The 19,679-nt window shown below is 37.0% G+C and overlaps 1 protein-coding gene across 1 annotated transcript; it reads right to left on the reverse strand.

Annotated features, from left to right (window-relative positions):
* Positions 1-616: 616 nt before the first annotated feature.
* On the reverse strand, positions 617-17,332 carry prkaa1 (protein kinase, AMP-activated, alpha 1 catalytic subunit). The gene is made up of 10 exons (XM_079608776.1): positions 17,120-17,332; positions 14,949-15,090; positions 12,925-13,018; positions 11,256-11,400; positions 11,079-11,166; positions 10,678-10,902; positions 10,399-10,548; positions 6,845-7,193; positions 5,154-5,280; positions 617-3,375 (listed from the first exon to the last, which is right to left on the reverse strand). The coding sequence occupies exons 1-10, from the start codon at positions 17,214-17,216 to the stop codon at positions 3,080-3,082; spliced, it is 1,713 nt and encodes a 570-aa protein (XP_079464902.1). The 5' UTR covers positions 17,217-17,332; the 3' UTR covers positions 617-3,079.
* Positions 17,333-19,679: the final 2,347 nt, after the last annotated feature.

Genomic DNA, 19,679 nt, shown 5'->3' on the forward strand with positions numbered 1-19,679 from the left:
AAGTGGTTTTTTTAGAAAGTCATGTCTGTATGCTAGTTTAACTTATGTTCTGCAAAAGTCTGCAGAAAAGCTAGGCATGGTATACCCCGCACACACACACACACGTTGAGTTTCCATATTTTATGGGGACTTTCCATAGACAAAATTATTTTTATACTGTATCTTCTATCCCCTAACCCTAAACCTAAACCTACCAATCACAGAAAACTTTATGCATTTTTACATTTTCAAAAAACATCACTATAATTTATAAGCTGTTTTCTTTTCTTATATTGGCATACCTGCTGGGACATTTTGTCTCCATAACGTAGTTTACCAGTACAGCATACACAACATTGTTTTGGCCAACAAGTTATTTACATATTGTATACATTTCCCATTCATTATATCATGCCCCTCCCTCCCTGTATGATTATATTTATATATATTATAAGTTTCATTTTTTAATTAAATTAATATAGTATAATTAATGTAATACTACCATTCTTAACTAATGTTGTGAAATATTACCTATATACAGTAATGTACATATTACAGTGATATAATTAACTTTTTTTTACTTTTTTTATAAAGTCACAAAATACACCATGTTTTCACAAGACACCGTACAATCCTGTCTTCGTGTATTATTTTATTAGGCAGTTGTATTTACAAATCATCTTTTTAATTGTAAATTATCAGTATAATTTTCTGTAAATTTTCATTGGCAAGCCTCTGTCAGGTGCATCTCTTCACAGATAATCAACATAAATGCAGTTAAGAGAAGTACATCAACAGATTTTCTAAACTTGTTTTCAAAGACTGAAATTGTTCCCTAATGGTAAGGAAGAGTAATCATTTGAATAAGACTACTGCACGGGGAAATATATTTCGAAAGAAAGAAAAAAGGTAAATGGGACAGCGCAAAACCAAACAATTTCTCTGGATTTGTCTTAAGCTGGTTTACAAAGCATAGATTGTCAAGTTTTAGCTTTAAAGTCTCATTAATAAAGAATTTGAAATGACACTGCAGTTTTGAACAAAAAAAGACATAATGTGTTTTTTAATATATATAGGAAACTAGATGAACATGTAAAAATTACTCAAGAATTCCATCAGTCAAATCAGAGATTTACAGGCCTATATTTTCTTTTCTTTTTGAGAATATGTTGCTGCGTTTGTTAAGACCAATCAAGTTATCATCATCAATCTAGTTATACTTTGTGGTAAGAATGTGCATTAAGACATTCTTCTCCCTTATAACACATGACTTGTAAATGAGCTGTGCCAAACAAACAAAAGTATGAATTTATGGTTTAAAAACTATTAATCATATAATCAATTTGAACAGCTGGAGCTCGAGACAGGCAAACAAACACAAGCAAACTATTTAAAATATTGTTATATTGTTTTCATTGCATTCTGTGGAACATAAAACACTGATCTGAAGGAGGATTTCTCCAGTCAGTCAATCAAATATTTTTTTTATTCATGTTGACATGAATGTGGCACATGAAGCCACATGCATGTAGGAGGAGCTTTCCGATTTTCAGATCTTTCCGATTATGAATTGACACTGGCTTTCAAACACAGGAATAAGACAAAACTATGTGGCTCACTCAGCCACAGTTCGTCAATTTTTAAAGGATATCTGCCAATATGAGTTAATACTTAAACTCATTCATTTTATGGTGGTTAACTATATTGGACACCTCAGCGTTTTTTTTTTTTTTTTTAAGTATTCATAAATGCACTTATCTTTGCAGCCTACATTTAAAATAAAAACAAAACAAAAAAAGTAAAGAAAGCCAAGGGGGTGGGGGGGTACATTTGATTTAAGGAGTACTTAATGTTGAAGCAACCATTGATTTGTAAAACAACTAAAATAATAGTAAAAAAAAAAGTTTTTGATAAAGCAGTGTATGGAATAAAACATCTTACAGCGATATAATCAAACATTTCTTTAAAAAAAATAATCCAGTCCAATATCACAATTTCAGTACAATCTACAACCCCATTTAAAGCACTGATAAACATAAATCTGAACGCATGTTTAAATTCTGTATATACTTAAATTTATGTAAAATGTGAGCAAATAGAAAAAAAGTCTAAGGTGTGACAAACAAACAAACAAAAATCTATGAAACAGAGGCAAGAACATTGCACTCCCTCAGGATAAATGGGTCTTACATTGGTCTCTTCCTTAAGAAAGGCTGACTTATCAAGTTGTCCCTTTGTGTTAAAGTGCCCACCATGTTAAATTGGCCCGTCCCAGCAGTGGCCCGCTTTTTAAGTAGGCTCCTCTTAATCGAGTGCCCTCCCCAGTAGGCTGTGTCAATGGGATAACCAGTCATGACACTGGCCCACAAAAACTTGCAGGTAAAACTGTGCAAAAGCGCTTTCGGTCTCACTTGTCGGCCCACGTGGGCTCTTTCTCTATAGATCTCTTGGTCCACCAAGAATTGCAACAGCATTGTGTACAGTACAGCTAGCTCAGTGTATAACTCTATGCCTCACTCTCTGCAAGGAAATCCTTGCTATAAAACCCGAAAAAGAATTGTAAAACCATCTCTAAAAGAGTATAGATACAATAAAGTGGCTTAGCAATCTTTCTGACACCTTGACTGTGGCACAAAAAACAACCTCCATCCTTTTCCCCTTTGCACCTTTTCTCAGTCCTCTTAAACAGGCTGAAGCTGGCGACTGTACGGCCACAGACCATTCTGCTTGTTCATGCAAGTGGGATGCATGGAGTCTTGAGTCTGTCTGCATGCTTATTGCTCTAAAGACACTGAGAGAGAAAAAAGATAGACATAGGAGGACTGCTGTGGATGAAGAGGTAGAGAGTATTCTAGAAGAAAGAGAAATCAAGCCAGAGAGTGAGAGAGAGTGAGAGAGAGTGAGAGAGAGAGAGAGAGAGAGAGAGAGAGAGAGAGAGAGAGAGAGAGAGAGAGAGAGAGAGAGAGAGAGAGAGAGAGAGAGAGAGAGAGAGAGAGAGAGAGAGAGAGAGAGAGAGAGAGAGAGAGAGAGAGAGAGAGAGAGAGAGAGAGAGAGAGAGAGATAGAGATAGAGAGAGAGAAGGCATCAGAGGAACCACAAGTTATCGCGCTAGCAGCTTGATGAGGTTGGCGCACATCTCAAAGAACTCTATGGTGTGACTTCCCGGCCGGGGAAGGATCTCTCCCCCTGTGGAATCCACTGAGGAGGTAAGAGAAGAAGCCAGAGAGCTTTCCGCCGCTTTCCCTCCAGATATCGGAGGTGTGGAGGGTGCGGACGCTTCGCCCTTCGTTGCCTCCTCACATTCGTTTTTCTCATTCTTTAGGGTAGTCCGGTTGTTACCGACTGAGCCAGAGCGGTGAGGCGTGGCAGTCCCTGATTTTACTTCCACCATGTCGTCTGAAAGTAACAGAAGACATCAGATGGTGAAGTATGCAGAAAACACACCAAAACACGCCACAACAGGGATGAGAATTGTAGGGAATTTTTCCTTTTATTGGTTCTGATTCATTTTAGTACAGTTAATAAAACAACAATATATAAAAAAAAGAAGAAAAAAAAAAGAAGCCAATTCTTAACATTTACAATTAGGGGTTGAATGACTTCAGACTTTTTTTAAATCGGAATTTAAGCGATGAAAGTGGGGCCGACTAGTCGCTGATGTCGTCATGAATTAACGAATAAGCCAGAACCTCAAGCTGAGACTCGAATGCGGGTTACCTTGTGCACAGCTATTTGTGCACCTTGTGCGCTGCTCACAAGACTATTACTACATAACAGCTTATTTTCTAGCAGTTCTTTTGTTTTTGGGATGTCATATTTCTCAGACACAGATAAAGTAGCACAGTAAAGATTATTACATTTATATTAATGCATTCGTGAGAGAGAGAGCGATTGCATGTTAATTAATTCTACCTGGCAGCGTCTCTAATAATAGTGAAGTTGTGGGTTTTAGTTACTAAGATTATATGCTAGAACTTTTCAGTTTCTAAGCTATTCAATTGATAAATCACAGAACTGTTTTTTTTCTTCACAGAACAATGTTGACAATACATTTCAGATAATACAAATACAAACTGAATGTTTCTGTATGCACAATCTGCAAGTGATGTGCGAGTTACTGTTTGTGTGTGTGTGTGTGAGTAACAATGCAGCATTAGTTTAGAACGGCGATTAACTCGCATGTACAATAAGCCGTGCATACATAAAATGTGCATTGTCCTGATCAATTTTGAGCATCCAGATGGTATAATCAAACATGTTTTGTGGAGGACTCTTGCAGTATGCATTTGTCATGTTGACTGTTGGAAACGGAGCGTAAAAGTGGACTTCAAAGATTTCTTATCCTGTTGAGCACTTTTGGCCATGATCAACGACTAATCGACGTCAAGCTTAAAGTGTGTATGTCAGGTTAAATTTTTAATTATGATTGACACAAAATAGTGAGGGGAAATACACGTTTCACAAGTTGATGTATTGTTTTGTATGTTATTCGATACCTAAAGGCAGAATATAAGATGAAAAAGTTCGTTATTTTCAGTCCTCACTTAAAACTGCCCATCCCCCTAAACGAATCGTTTGACGTCATAACAGGGAGACGTCTCCCCAGCTCGCTGAGCTGTGTTGATAATTGCACGAGTGATAGAGCGAGAGAATTAGTGATTAGGACATTTATTTAGTTATTTAGTTAGTTATTTAAGTTAGGTAGTTAGTATACGCAGGCGTATTTTCACGATGGTGAATTACTGCGTTTGTGCTGGGTGCAAAAACACCGTTAAAACCGGTCACAGAGTCCACTGTGTTCCGTGCCTGGGTCAACTTTGTTCGGACCAAATGCGCTGACTTCAGTGCTGCTTCGGTGTCCAAGACTTCGGTCATTTGCAGCGCCCATTTCACTGAGAAGGACTACGTGGTTGGAGATCTCATGAGTTATAAAATGGGATTTAAAACCGAGACTGGTAGCTGATGCGGTGCCTACGGTGCTACTGAAGCAGTCGATCGCGCCCGCGATCTTGTATTATTCAGTCAGATCTATTCAGTATTCATATTCTTATGTGTAATTGTCTATTTAATTTAAAAAAAATTATTGGTTATTGGTAAAATAAAGCAGTTATAAACAAATAATAAAGTAAATAAAACTAAACACTGAATAAAACCACACACAGTGACAATTTTACCATCTATGCTCCTGAAGTCTAGTAAATATGTCCTGCTGTCCACCTGGTAGAGCTGGAGGCTCATCTTTGTATGTATGCCAGTGACTGGGTTCTTCCTCCGCACTCGCAAGTAATACGGATTCACTACCTATCAAACCAAAGAGGAAAAAAGAGAGGAGAGTTAACAAATCTGACTGTAAAATACCTTAAGTTAATTTATTTACCAACGTTTAACTTTAAAAAGGACTGTGAAGACGGGTTCATTGCACTGTAGCACTATTTGCACTGTTTTCAGGAGGTCGAATGGCATACTCCTGAACAGCAGTAAACACTGTTTAACTAGATAAGAGAGGCCGTTAAGAGATAAGACAAAGAATGAACACTCGTATAAACAAAGACGTAGGCCATTTATGTCCAAAACTGATGACTCACTCAGTCAAACATGCTTGAACTTCAGCCAGTTGAATTAAGACACAAACCATATAATGCCTTCAGCCACAGGTTAACAACAAAGAAGGTCTTTCTACGACGGCGGCAGATGCATTACTTTGTCAGACAACATTTAATAGATATATTTCTCATAGGATTCTCTTACAATAAACATAACTGACATAAAAAAAGAAAACAATCCTCTGTGATTTTGTTTCAACCATAGATGTCAACAGAGACCAGAATTCCATAGTGTACCTTTAATTTACACTATCATTCAAAAGTCTTGTTTAAAAATAATAATAATTTATTCAGCAAGGACCCACTAAATCGACATTTTAAGAGACATTTACAATGTTACAAAAGATTTCTATTTCAAATAAATGCTGTTCTTTTAAGCGTTCTATTCATCAAACAATACTGGAATTATTTTTTAATCAAATGCCATCACAGGAATAAATTAAACCTTTTAAAAGAAAGATTGACCAAAAACTGTTATTTTAAATTGTAAATTTAACATAAATATAGCCAAGAAAAATACAGCCAAGTAAATTTTTTCGTACCGACCCCTAACTTTGGAACAGTTGTGTACCATTAAAAAAACAATTCTGTCCTTAATACTTTAGAGGCTCTGTTTACATACTCCAGGCTCTTCTAATAATGACTGTACGATATGAAGATACCGTACTGTAAAATTTTAGTTAACATTCTATTTGCTTACTCCAAGTTTGTGTGTGTGTATGTGTGAGAAAGAGAGAAAACAGTCAAGTCTTTTCTATTTATAGAATTTACTAGAAGCCCCAAAACTCTTTCCCACAAGGAAGAGATGGAATTTACCCTAAGATCATGAACCTCAGGAGGATAAGCCCAAAAAATGCATAGCAGGACATCCATTCGTCCATTTATCTATTTTTACCATTCCTCCACCCTTTATTATTGTAATTTTTATATTCCTGGCCTAAACGGACAAACAAATTCTTTTTTCTGGATGCCATTTATTCACATAATCTATTCTGTTCCAAAACATGGCAACGCCATATGACTCGCCTTAAAGAAATAGTTATGCTGGACACCAATGACTTTTATTGTATGGCAAAAAACACTTGAAACGTTCTTCAAAATAACTTTTTTCGAGTTCTGTAGAAGTCAGTCAGTCATTCAGGTTTAGGATGGCATGACGGTAAATGATGACAACTTTCATTTTTGGGTGAACTACTCCTTTAAATGCAGCAGTGATCCGAGAAATGTAAAGTTCAATTCAAACCACATGTACAGATGCTTACCTTCCACTCATAGTCCAGCTGCTTCATAGCACGACAGACCTCACTCATGATATCATTCGGTCTGCTCTGGCTACGGATTCCCAGGTGCCACTTCGCCCGCCGAACACCGAGATGCTTAGACTTTTGGGGGTTAAGCTCATCCAGCGTGTGTCGAGGACGCGGTTGAGACTCGGCCACTAGGAATGGCACTCTTTCAGGGTGAACCTTAGCAGAGTGATGAGCGGGCAGATCGTCTAGAAAGCTGTCTGGGGGGCTGGAGGCCAAATAGAAGTCTTTGGCCTCACTCATAATGCGGCGGTTGTCTATGATCAAGTGATAGGCCACAGCAAGAGGATCGTGGTGATTGCGACTGCAAAACAAGGGAGGATAAAGGCAGGACATATTACAAAAACTTACACAAATGAAACAACAACCAGAACCCATGTTTTTGTACAAGGTTTTGAGATGGGGTTTGTTGAAGTGCCTTTGCACAGAATCCATCTTTCCTCAGTGATAGTATCTGGTGATGTTGCAGTTGGTGTTCGTTCGGCACTTTCAGGGCCAGGAATTGCGTTTATTTTAAGAAATGATTTAGCTGGGGGGAATGTTCAGGGAGAGAGTATTGTGGTAGCTCCACCCATGATAGCATCTCTACCCATAAAATATGAGGTTGAAAATGCAATGAAGAATTCCCTGATTTGTTTCCAGCTTGTGTCTTACAATAATGTGCCAGACTACCCGTTATCCTGCATCTTACCCATTAAGGTCTATCACTATTAAGTCTATCTTGAAAGCCCTCACTAACTTCGTCTATTTTTGGTATTCCAAAAGCAATTCAATCTGATAAGGGTTCGAATACAAGTATGTCGAGTTCTCAAAAGCCCTGCATCAACTTCAAGTTTCCCACAATATTTATAGTGCTTACCATCCACAGAGTCAGGGGGCTCTTGAAAGGTTTCATCAAACCTTGAAATCTCTTAAGATCATATTGTGTGAAACTTAAAGATGCTGATTGGGAAGAGGGTCGTGGATGTTATTGGCTATAAGTGAAGTAACCAAAGACAGCATTGGTTTTAATCCAAATGAACTGGTGTTTGGGCATACAGTATGAGGACCTACTGCTATTTCAGCTGATGAATGGCAGACCTCTAAGCCTCCCGAAAATGTTGTAGACTACGTGAGTGGGTTTAGCTGTAGACTTTATGAGGCACAAGCTATTGCTCAAAAGAAGTTGTGTAAATCTCAAACTAAAATGCTACAACTTTTTGACAAAAAGGCTAAGGAGATTTCAGGAAGATGATCAGGTATTGGCTTTGCTACCTCTTCCTAATAACCAATTTCAAGCAAAGTTTACAGGACCTTACAGTATAGCTAAGCGCCTTTAAGTTAATCATTATCTGCTGAATACTCCTGATCGTCGGAGGAAAGTTCAGGTTTGCCACATTAATTGTTTTAAATCTTATACAGTCTCTGTTGGTGTTGTGCCAACTTGTGATAATTTTAATCCAGAATGACAGTCCAGGGAACTACACTGCGACCAAAATGGTCACATATGCGACCTTTTGAAATGCCATTGCGACCCTAATTTTTAATGGGTCGCAAATGTATCACTGATTATTTTTGTACCTACCTTATGTTTTAGGCAATATGCTATGATTTACTATGAGCATTTATTAAAACAGAAATGTGTATTTTAAGAATACGTTTTATAACATGCTCTGAGCATTCAACACAAAGTTGGCTTCAGCCCTGCGATTTATAAAGTAATCGGGTTGATGTGCGCGTTTATATGTCACAAGTTTCAAAACGGAATTGATTTTTTGACGCACACTGCACAAATATACAGAGTTTCCCGCTGTTCGCGCATAACTATTCTCCTCTATTGGTACTTTATTTGTTTTAAACAGCAGATGTAATATTAATCCGTCTCTGGTCATTATTTGGAGACAATGAGCATTGAACCGTTTTGCCGTGCTGCTTATATTTATCACGCAGTAAAAATGCCCCTCCCCGCGCCAAAACCAGTCGTCTGTGGATGAGAATCCAAAACAAGGACTGGTGGGACGTTGTCCTGCTTCACTTCACAGACGCTGAGTGAAATGAGAATTTTAGAATGACGGGACACTCATTTATATGACACTTTATTAAACAGGAAGAACAGCTCGTTCCGCGCGTCATACGTCATTGTACATGCGTAGTCCTTTCAGTTTCGGTTTTCAATCCGATCAAGTGTTTACATGTTCTCTTGATCCCATTACAAAAGGAATAAACCACCCCTTTCAATCCGATCGAAATTTCATTCGGATCGAGCTCAATCCGATCGATTAAGGTGTTTACATGAAGATTTTTGTAGTCCAATTGAGCCATCAATGTCCATGTAAACGCAAGTAAATTAAAGCTTCACAATGACAGTATGAAGCACGCGAAGTGTAGAGACAGGTACATATCCCGTGACGCAGCAGCACTCCCCACTGCATTTCGGCGTCAAGCAAACCGAGCAAGTGAGGAATCTGAATTGATAATTAAATTCAATGTAGCTTATAATATAGCCTTATGTGAGGTGAGGTGGACATGCATTGTTTTCATATAGCTGCTGAAAATCTATTATTATATTATTTTATGGATTATATTTATTTTATTTTTCCTTAAGAGTTCAGGAGTCTGCCCATCTGTGCCAACCATAGCATGTTGAAATCCAAAAGAAATTAATTTTGCACTTTATTGTGTACTGTATTTTCTATTGCAGTAAATCTATCCCAACCAATGTTAAAGAAAACAAGGCATGTGGTTTAAAAGATGGCAAGTAAAATAAAAAGCACATCTGTATGCAATACGGTTTCATTATTGTTCATTATTATCCAGAGCGACTTACTATAAATAATTTGTGCGACCAAATCATGTTTTGCGCCAGTAACTGAAAAAGTTAGTAGCGCAAGTGCCACCAGTGGAAAAGGTTAGTGTAGTTCCCTGCAGTCTGTGGTTTCACCCATTTCATCCTACAGTACAAATTACTCTTCTCCAGAAAATACTGATGAGGATGTGAATCTTCTTTCTCGGGGAAAAGTAGATGGATGGCTTAACAACTCTGAAATTCTTACTGATTTGCCCTGTAATCTGTCTTATTTGGCAGAGAAAGAGAAGAATTCAACAACAAAAAAACTGTCATTCTTAGCAGAATCTTTTTTGAGGAGAGCTGTTATGGCCCCGCTTTCCACATTCTGCCTCCTGGGGACAGTATGGTGTTGAAATGTGATTGGCGGGACTCGCGGAAGACTTCATTGTTAATTGATTGATTTGTGGGTGGAGAGTATAAAAGTTTATGGTGAACTGTTCTCCGGAGAAGTCATTTGCGCCAACTTGTTGTTTTATCATTCCAATGGATAACTATTTTTCCTGTTATTGTTTAAACCCCTTGACATGGTGTTATTTTTATAAAAAATTATTTCTGCATAAATGATCTAATTTTAACAGTTTGTTTGTGAATGTGATCCTCTTTATGTGACGGTCAACCTCTTTATGTGACGGTCAAAAACAAGTTGCCCATTACAGATTAAAATAAATAAATTAGCACAAACCTGTACAAGCAGTTGAGGACCTCCTCCTCAGTGCACTCAAACTTCTCACACACCTCCTTCAGCGCCTCCTCATCAATCATATTACTGCTGTATGCAGCGTCCTCCGGAAACAGATACTTGGGGAGATCTTGCTTAAACCACTCATCATCCCTGAGAATGGAGAGCAATGAACAGATAGAGAAAATATATTGATTTGAACTTTTACAAATCTTACTCTACACATCCTAATAGTTATGGCATTACTGAATGAAATAGACAGTGCTTGGCATAGTTTCTGACCGAATCTCTTTGATGGTGGCTCTCTTCATGGGGTCCACCTGGAGCATGTGTTTCAAAAGGCTAATAACAGAGGGGTTCAGGTACTGAGGCGTGAAGAAGATTCCATCACAGATCTTCTTGAACAGTGTTGGCACGTGGTCGTCGTCAAACGGCAGCGTTCCGCACAACAGGGCATACAAAATCACTCCGCTGCTCCAGATGTCCACCTCAGGGCCTGCGTATAACCTGGATCGAAAAAGCAAGATCCGTCAAGAGATAATCTGAATGAACGGACTTCACAAAGCAATTTGAAACCGCACAGAGCATCATCTTAGAGGACGAGAGCAGGTTTTTGAGAAGATCATTTAAAAGTAAAAAAACAAATGGTAAAAGGTTAATACAAGCACAGAGGTAAACGGTACCTTCCAGAGATGACTTCCGGAGCAGCATAATTAGGAGAGCCGCAACTCGTCCTTAAGAATTCTCCATCCGACATCATGTTTGACAAGCCTGCATGAGGAAAAGTCGAAGTCTGTATAGGTTGTGATATAAACATTAAAACAACCACCATGTTTCACAAATATGAAGTGCTCACATACCAAAGTCTGCAATCTTGGCGTTCATGTGCGCATCCAGCAGGACATTCTCAGGCTTGAGGTCTCTGTGCACTACCATATGTCTGTGGCAGTAATCCACCCCTGAGATGATTTGCTGGAACAGCCGCCTGCTTTCCTTCTCATCCAACTAACCAGAGACACAGGACCATGTATTATTTTAACATCTCCCATGTGGCCTAAACTGAACATTCTGCATTTAATGTTCCCCTGTTGAAACTTACTGTGCCGATTTTGTGGACCCTGATACACACAACTGTTCAAATGCTTGGGTTTGGAAAGATTTTATAATTCCTTATTAGTCTTATGTTCACCCAGGCTGCATTTATTTGATAAAAACTATATTATTACAATTATTATTACAACAGAACTCTTTTATATTTTAATACATTTTATTCCAGTTTAAAAAGCTTAATTTTCAGCATCATTACTCCAGTTTCAGTGTCACATGACCCTTCAGAAATCATTCTAATATGCTGATTTGCTGCTCAAGAAACATGACTTATTATTATCAATTTTAAGAACAGTTGTGCTGCTTAACATTTTTGTGCAAACTGTGATTTTTTTTTTAGGATTCTTTGATAAATAGAAAAGTGGTTGCCGTGGCAACGATGTCAACAATGCCTTGAGTGACTTATGTGGACTAACAGAAATCTGTTTATAATAGATTGTTTGAACTTTTTGGACCTATTGATTCAGTTGATTTTAATAAATGTCTACGGCTAACATAGCTTAAGTAGATGTTGAAGGGTTAGTTTACCCAAAACATTTAAATTCTTTCATTAATTACTCACCCTCATGTAATTTCAAACCCATAACACTTTCGTTCAACGTAGGAACACAAATTAAATCTGAGAGACTGCTACACAACTACCACTTTGATGCTTCAAAATTGAGTGGTTTAGTCCAAATTTTTCTGGAGACACACAATCACTTTATTTGATGAACAGATTTAATTTAGGCTCTTATTCAAATATAAACTTTGATCAGCGAACATAAACAGGAGCTCAACCAAACCTTGCAGAAACACAAACATGCCGCGCAACACATGAGAATGAACCTCATTGGTTCTTGCACAACAAGAGAACATGCTTGAGCTTCTGTTTACCACAACTGATGTGTGAGTTGATGAATGTTTATATGTGAATAAAAGCCTAAATTCAATCTGTTCAGCTTATAAAGCGATCGTCTCTTCAGAAAATTTGGACTAAACCGCTCAATTCATATGGATTAGTTTTACAATCTCTTTATGAACTTTTTAAAGAATCAAAGTGTCAGTTGTGTAGTTGTCTTTGGAGGGACAGAAAGCTCTAAGATTTCATCAAAAAGATCTACATTTGTGTTCTGCCCACATCCCTAGATTGTACTCCCTCTTTCAGCAGATCTATGATGCTTTAGCAATTACAGTGGCATTTAATCTCTCACTTCCTGCTGGACTTTGCTTCGCAAAACTAAAATGCTTCAATTATAAGAATATGTCATAGCATTTTTTTCACTACACTAAAGTGGCATCACTGATGGAGGTTCTCCAGTGACAGCACAAAAGACTCAACTATACAACAATTAAATGAACAGTTGATTATTTTATAATCAATATAGGCAATTCATTTTCCAGTCTTAATCATAACCTACAAATTAAAAAGCTGTAGCCTACCTTTCCATTTTTACAGATGTAGTCGAAGAGTTCTCCTCCTGAAACATATTCCATGACCATGAAGATGTCTGTTGGTGTGCTGATGACTTGGTAACTGCCAAACAAAACAAAACGCACAAATTTGTAAAGAATACATGCGTTTGCTTCTGTAGTCACAGCGAAATGCATCTGAATAATGAAAACATCTGAAATGTAAATGCAAAGCTTTTAAGATCATACAACATTCTAAACAAGAAAACATTCCCTTTCTTATACTGGTTAAGTGACGAATTTAGGCATATTTGAACAGTTAGGTTTTTAGTTTTAATGCTAGATTGTACACTTATACAATTATTTTTGTATATTTACTAAATAATACAATAAAATAAATAAACTATTTATTATAAAATTTTATGGGAAATGTCAATGAATCGCTAATGGTTTTGGAGCAAGTCTGGATAGCTTCGACATTTCCTTGTATTATCTGGCCAGAGTAAAGGTGTCTTTATTATTGACACTGACCTCCAAATAAAACATCAACAGACAAACAGCTCACATGTAAAGACAAAAAAAAAAAATCAAGGAGACAGACAGAAAATAATTGTTCAGAACATGAAAGACAAAGATTTACTGCTTCTCTATAATGGGAGGAAATGAAAATCCCCCCTCTCTTTTCCATCCACTTTAATTCTGTGACCGTCTCGTCTTCCCTCATTCCATGCCACAAAAGAAAAAAGAAGAAAAATAGAAGCAAGGTCACCAGAGAAGCAAAACCAGTCCACAGATGCTGGGTCTCATTCACACGCACATCAAGTTTGTTCCTCTTTTACTTATGACTCTGGGATAGATATACATAAAAAATAAAATAAACTCAAAATTATTATCTGTAGGTCAAATATGTGCACATTCTAGCCCCTAAATAAAATACTGCATTATCTGTGAATTAGAATTCAGAGGTAATGAATCTGCATTTTCATTGCATGGGAAACGAGAAAGGGAATGAAGGAAAAAAATCATTAATTTGAGACAAACAAATCCACTAAATCAAGGGAAGAGATGCACAAACACTAACTTTATCTGCCGATAAGACTGAGAAAAGAAACTCTGCCAAATAATGCTGTACACTTTACAGGGAACCCTCTCATTTGGTACATTGCTATAATATTAGAGGTTAGAATTAGCCCAAACTATTGTATTGAACTGGTATTTATTTTTCTTATATAATAATTACACTCAAATAAAGACAGAAAAAAATTGTATTCAACTCAGTTGAACATAAGGTAGTTTTTATAAACACTTAAACAAATTTATTCAAACATACATATGTAATTAACAGTAAATATGCTCCTCTCTAGTGTTTTTTTTTTTTTTACAGCTAACTAACAAACTGTGAACATAACTTTCCTGAGCTAAATGCAATGTTAAGTGACATTGTTCACAAGCTGTTTTATTGATGTCTTTCTGCAGTTGAAACACTGATTGAGTGATAACATGATGCATGATACATTTTGGTAAGTTGCACTGAATTTTTCAACATACTTTTTGATGTTTATGCATGTTGCTATAACCTATATTAAGTGGAAGAAAATACTTGCTCCATGCTGCCATCTGAACTGAGGCACTACAACAATCTGTCACGTCACATTTAAGAGCGTCAAAATCCCATTTATTGGTTGAATTTTGTGATAAAATGGACAGAATTTGAAAGCTAAGACTTTGTTTCTTATGGGTGATTCATAGTCAAATAGGCTAGATCCTGCTTTTACGTCGCTATTTTCAAACTGTTTATGTGTTATTAACAGCCTTAGACAGGCTTAAATTCAATCCGATACATTTTCTTCACACACAGTATGAGTTGCAGCCTGACGGTTTTTTTTCGTCCCCTTTTGATGGACAGGATACAAGCAGCTCTGATCATCGGCTGTTTTTAAACAATCGACCGATGACGATACTAGTGAAAATAATTGCTTTTAATGGCCGATACATCGGTGCATCCCTGATCAAGGGTACACGTTCTTAACAAATAGGCAATGGATGTTACTCACAGTTTGATTATATGCGGGTGACGGAAGAGTTTGAGGTTCTGGATCTCACGTCGAATCTTCCCCACCACATCCAGACTGCGAATCTTCTGCCGGTTTAGAATCTTTACCGCCACCTGGTGCTTGGTCAACTCATGCTGGCCAACTGCACAGACAGATAGAAGGTCAATGAAAAATATACAATAAATCTTCTTGAATAACCCATTTACTCTAACTCAAAATCAATGCCGGTGGGTTGCATGTCTGTTCTGAAAAGGGAAAATTGCTTTTTGTAAATAAAAAAAACCAGCCATGTAATCATGCATAATTACAATATCAAAAAAAGAGAGCAGAAAGCACTTCCTGTAGCCTATCTTATGTAGCCTCTTCTGCTGTTTGGTGGCAAAAACTGTGCTTGTCCAAATTGTACAAACTCATCTGTCACTTGGTAATATGGCTAATACTAGCCTAATACTTTATTTCACCCAGTGTTTGTGCCATGCTGGTAAATCACTAGTTTGCCGTTGTAAGCATATATCAATTGTCCATTTTACTTGTCAGCCTAATCAGTTGCAGATCGTTAAGCCAATGCTGTTTATGTTTATTTATATATTATACAACTTTGGTACTGTCCTGGGTTGAACTCTGTTAGGAAGCAGTGGGATAAATTACACTAAAATACTGTCAATTTACTGAAAAGCATAATGAGTGATGTAAGGGAGTCAACCACTTTAAAGCGTGCATTAACATTACAGTGCCAATAATGTGTAAAGTGCGCCGCATATTTATAACATTTTTCCATGAACTGTTTTTATATGGACAAAGGCCTTGCAAACCAGCTTCTTAAACCAGGCTGGATTTTGCTGCATTAGTAAGCTCTGAAAGCTGTACATTGAAGCTTGAACTGTTCCCAGAAGCTGTTATGGTCTCAGTCAACTTCCAACATTTAAAACAGCCTGCCTGCTTTAACTAGACTGCTCTAGTTATGCATTAACACAAAACCAGTCATGCAGAGGGAACTGTGTGTGAGTGTCCTAGACCCCGTAGACCTAACAGAGCACTATTGGAATCGTCTTTATGAAGGCTATTTTGTTTGATTGATGATTAGTAGTTTCCATGTTTTGTCAGCAGTTGTACAGCAATGTACAACTTCTCTGTTTCCCAAAGACCCTTATTATGAAATATTTGCCCTAACCAAACCAACACACTTCCTTTCTTGAAAGGTTGGCATCATTATGGTATTTCCCCATAATACAGGAAGATTCAATGACGATTTTTTTTGCATTGCTCTGAGGGGCACAACAAGCTGGGAAGCCATTATTTACTATTTTCTCACTGTTGTTCAGAACAGAAGGAATTTCATTATTGCATCAGACTTTGTGGGGGGAAAACATGATTGAGAAAGAATAGGATTTTAGAAATAGCATCAACTGCTGGGTGCTTCTGGGCAATCATACGGTTAACTTATAAGTAACTTAGGGTTACAAATATTTTAATTAATCTAGTCACGTGACTGGCGGATGATTTCCTTGCGCGGGCGTGATTAAACCATACTAAATTTCGTTATCTATTATTATCGATTAGTTGTTGCAGCCCTATATATATATATATATATATATATATATATATATATATATATATATAAATAGCCCGACTAATACGAATGTCATTAACCTAGCATGAATATACAGTACATTCTGGATTAATTAAGTTACAAAAACGCGATCATTTTAATTAATCTTATTCACAACATCCAAATTGAGTTTTGGCAAATAAGAATTCATTTCTCTTGTCATTTTGATAGACTTTCTTAAAGCTGCATCTGCGGTTGACATTTGGCCTGTGCACGAGCGCATCCATCAGTCCCCACCAACTGCAACTTCAGAACACCAATAATCACTCCATAAACCGTGAAGCTAACCATGTTAGCTGCGACCAATCCATCTGCAAACCACACAAACATACCACATTCGTGCGACTATTCACAAAACAACGGAAGCATCGATCGGCTGACACTATCAACAGCGACAAACGCAGAGAGATCCGTTGTTTAATGTTTGTTGTTTCATGACTACACTGTTATTAGCCAACAAGTGCTGCTGCTGCTTTAGCCGCATTTAAAGACTCGATCATCTCCAGTTTTGCTTTACCGTCTTTACTACAGCAATAACCCAAACCATCTGGGACAGTTTTACCTTTGACTTTTCCAAACGTTCCCACTCCTAGCGTGTCTCCAAGAATATAATGTCCAATTTTCACCCTGCCTTCATTTTTCTGTTTGTCCGTCGCCATCTTCGCTCTGTCTGAGGCCCTCGCCCTACCTGAGAGAGGCAGCAGCGGGACGGGGACGGGAGGGAGCGGCGTCTCTACTGACAACTACCGGTACAGAAGAGCGCGCCAAAATACCCAGCTCCAAATACTTGGATTAATGTTTAAGACATTATTACAAAATGTTTTCAAATTATAATTATTAAAATAAACGATTTGAATATTATTATTATTATTATTTATATTATTATAGCTGGAAAAAGTGATTAACTGGTAACATTTGCTTTTTTTTACTGAGGTATTGGATTCCAAAGATGGTTTCTTTTGAGATGATCACAAACAACAAATAAATAAACCCACCATACAATGTCCTGGGAAGAAAAAAAAAATTGGGTAAAAAAGCAACAACCAAAAACACAACTTTACTCAAACAATAACCATGACATTGTGTTTTCTGGGATGTGCACGTGTGTGTGTGTGTGTGTGTGTGTGTGTGTTTGTGTGTTTGTGTAGCCTACATAGTTCTCTTGTTAATATCTTTCATTACTCTTGCAAGGTTACTGAATGTTTTATGAATATAAATTATTTAATAGCAAACCTTAAAAGGCATTCAGACATTAATTATTTGGAGGAGTTAAAGACAATGAAATCTTGATGTGAGTTGACTTCTGGGAAAAGATGATGATGATGACGGTAATCACAACGATGACACCAATATAAGATGGCAGCAACATTTAGGCATCGAGCTCTACTGCCATAAGACCGTGCCGATGCATAGTCTCCAAGCAATCTGCTGTCCCTGGCTGGCCTGATACACATAAAACGTATAGGCCTACCTGGTATTTGAAAAGCAGCAAAACAATAATGAAATAGGCCTAATTGTATTGCTTACCTTTATTGAGTTGTAAAATGCTTTAAACCCAAGGCAGCATGGGTTACAGAAAAAACTATATCATCATTGAGTTTTTGCTCAGGACACTGGCTGAGCAGCATGCAGTGTAGACTCTATATTGTCCGGCATCGGGATCCTCGCAGGCAACGGATATTTCTGCATCGTCAAGTCAATTCAAGAACAAGAAGTTGCTCTCAGTGATGTCTGTTCAGCTTTTATAAAGAGCTCCAACTGTGTGTGTGTGTGTGTGTGTGTGTGTGTGTGTGTGTGTGTGTGTGTTTTGCAATGTTAAGGAAAATTTGGTGGAGATAAAGTGAAGTTACACACCAAAAAAATGTAGCTGATTTTTTAATTTTATTTGTGTGATGCTTTCATTTTTGGCTGAACTATCTCTTTAAAAAACTACTAAATGTTTTTGACACAGACACACACCAACAAAGATGTTTATATACACAAATATTTGTTTTATTTGTGTAATGTATAAGTATAAACATCTTTGTTGGTATTTAAAAATGTTTTCAGGTACTCTCAGACATAAACTGTATTTGTGTTATATTCTGTCTTAAATCATTTCTAATTCTATCCCATTCTGTCAATTTATTAATACAGCAACATTATAAAACAAATTGTGTAACATAAAAGCATTCTAAATGTATTTATTAGTCAATATTCAAGAAATCACTTTCCATTGAGGTTAGTGAGTTGGGCTACTTGAGTTTTTTGAACATTGCACATTTTAATTTAATGTTGCAGCATTGTTGTGAATAAAACTTATAAAAACTCTTCACAGTATAGAGTTTTCTGTGTAATATGCATTCTCCATTCTCCAAACTGCTTGTCCTGAGTAGGGTCACAGGGATGATGGAGTCTATTCCAGCATCGGAAACAGACATTCACACACCTAAAGTCATGTTTTAGTGTCACCAATTCACACCGAAACACCGTGAGGAAACCCACACATGCAACACAGGGAGAGCATGCAAACTCCACACAGAAAGGCCTCCTCTTAGCTGAGAGTCCAACCAGTGACATTCTTGCTGTAAGATGCTACTGACTGTGCGATAGCCTAACAAAACTCTTCTTTACACGTTATGCTGTGTCTTTTTACACATCTGTTATTTTATTATTCTGCAAAAAAAAAAAAAAAAAACTTAAGCTCAACTTAATTCAACAGTGGTTCCACACAACAGAAACGTGTTATCTCTACTCAAATACTTAATGTAAAATTAACTTAAACTCAACTAAACTTAGACATGTCCAAACTTGATTGAATCAAGTTAATTTAAGGCAAACTGTTTAGTATAAAATGTGTCAGTAAAGTATCACGCAAAATATCTACACAATCAGCACAAATTTTTCTTTACATATATGTTTGAGGAGTTGAAGTTAGGAGTTGACAAACAGAAGATAATTTTAATGTCAGTAATACTTATGTGGGATAAATATAAAATTATATCTTTTAAATAAAAAAATTATAAAATCTAATTTATATTTAGTATGCTACACATGAATGAAAAATAAAATGGGTTTTAACAGGAATTGCACTGTATTACATAATTACAGAACCATGTAGTTACTGTAAAACTGAAATAAGG

The sequence above is a fragment of the Phoxinus phoxinus genome (genome assembly GCF_949152265.1).
Source record: "Phoxinus phoxinus genome assembly, chromosome: 3".
Taxonomy (NCBI): Eukaryota; Metazoa; Chordata; class Actinopteri; order Cypriniformes; family Leuciscidae; genus Phoxinus; species Phoxinus phoxinus.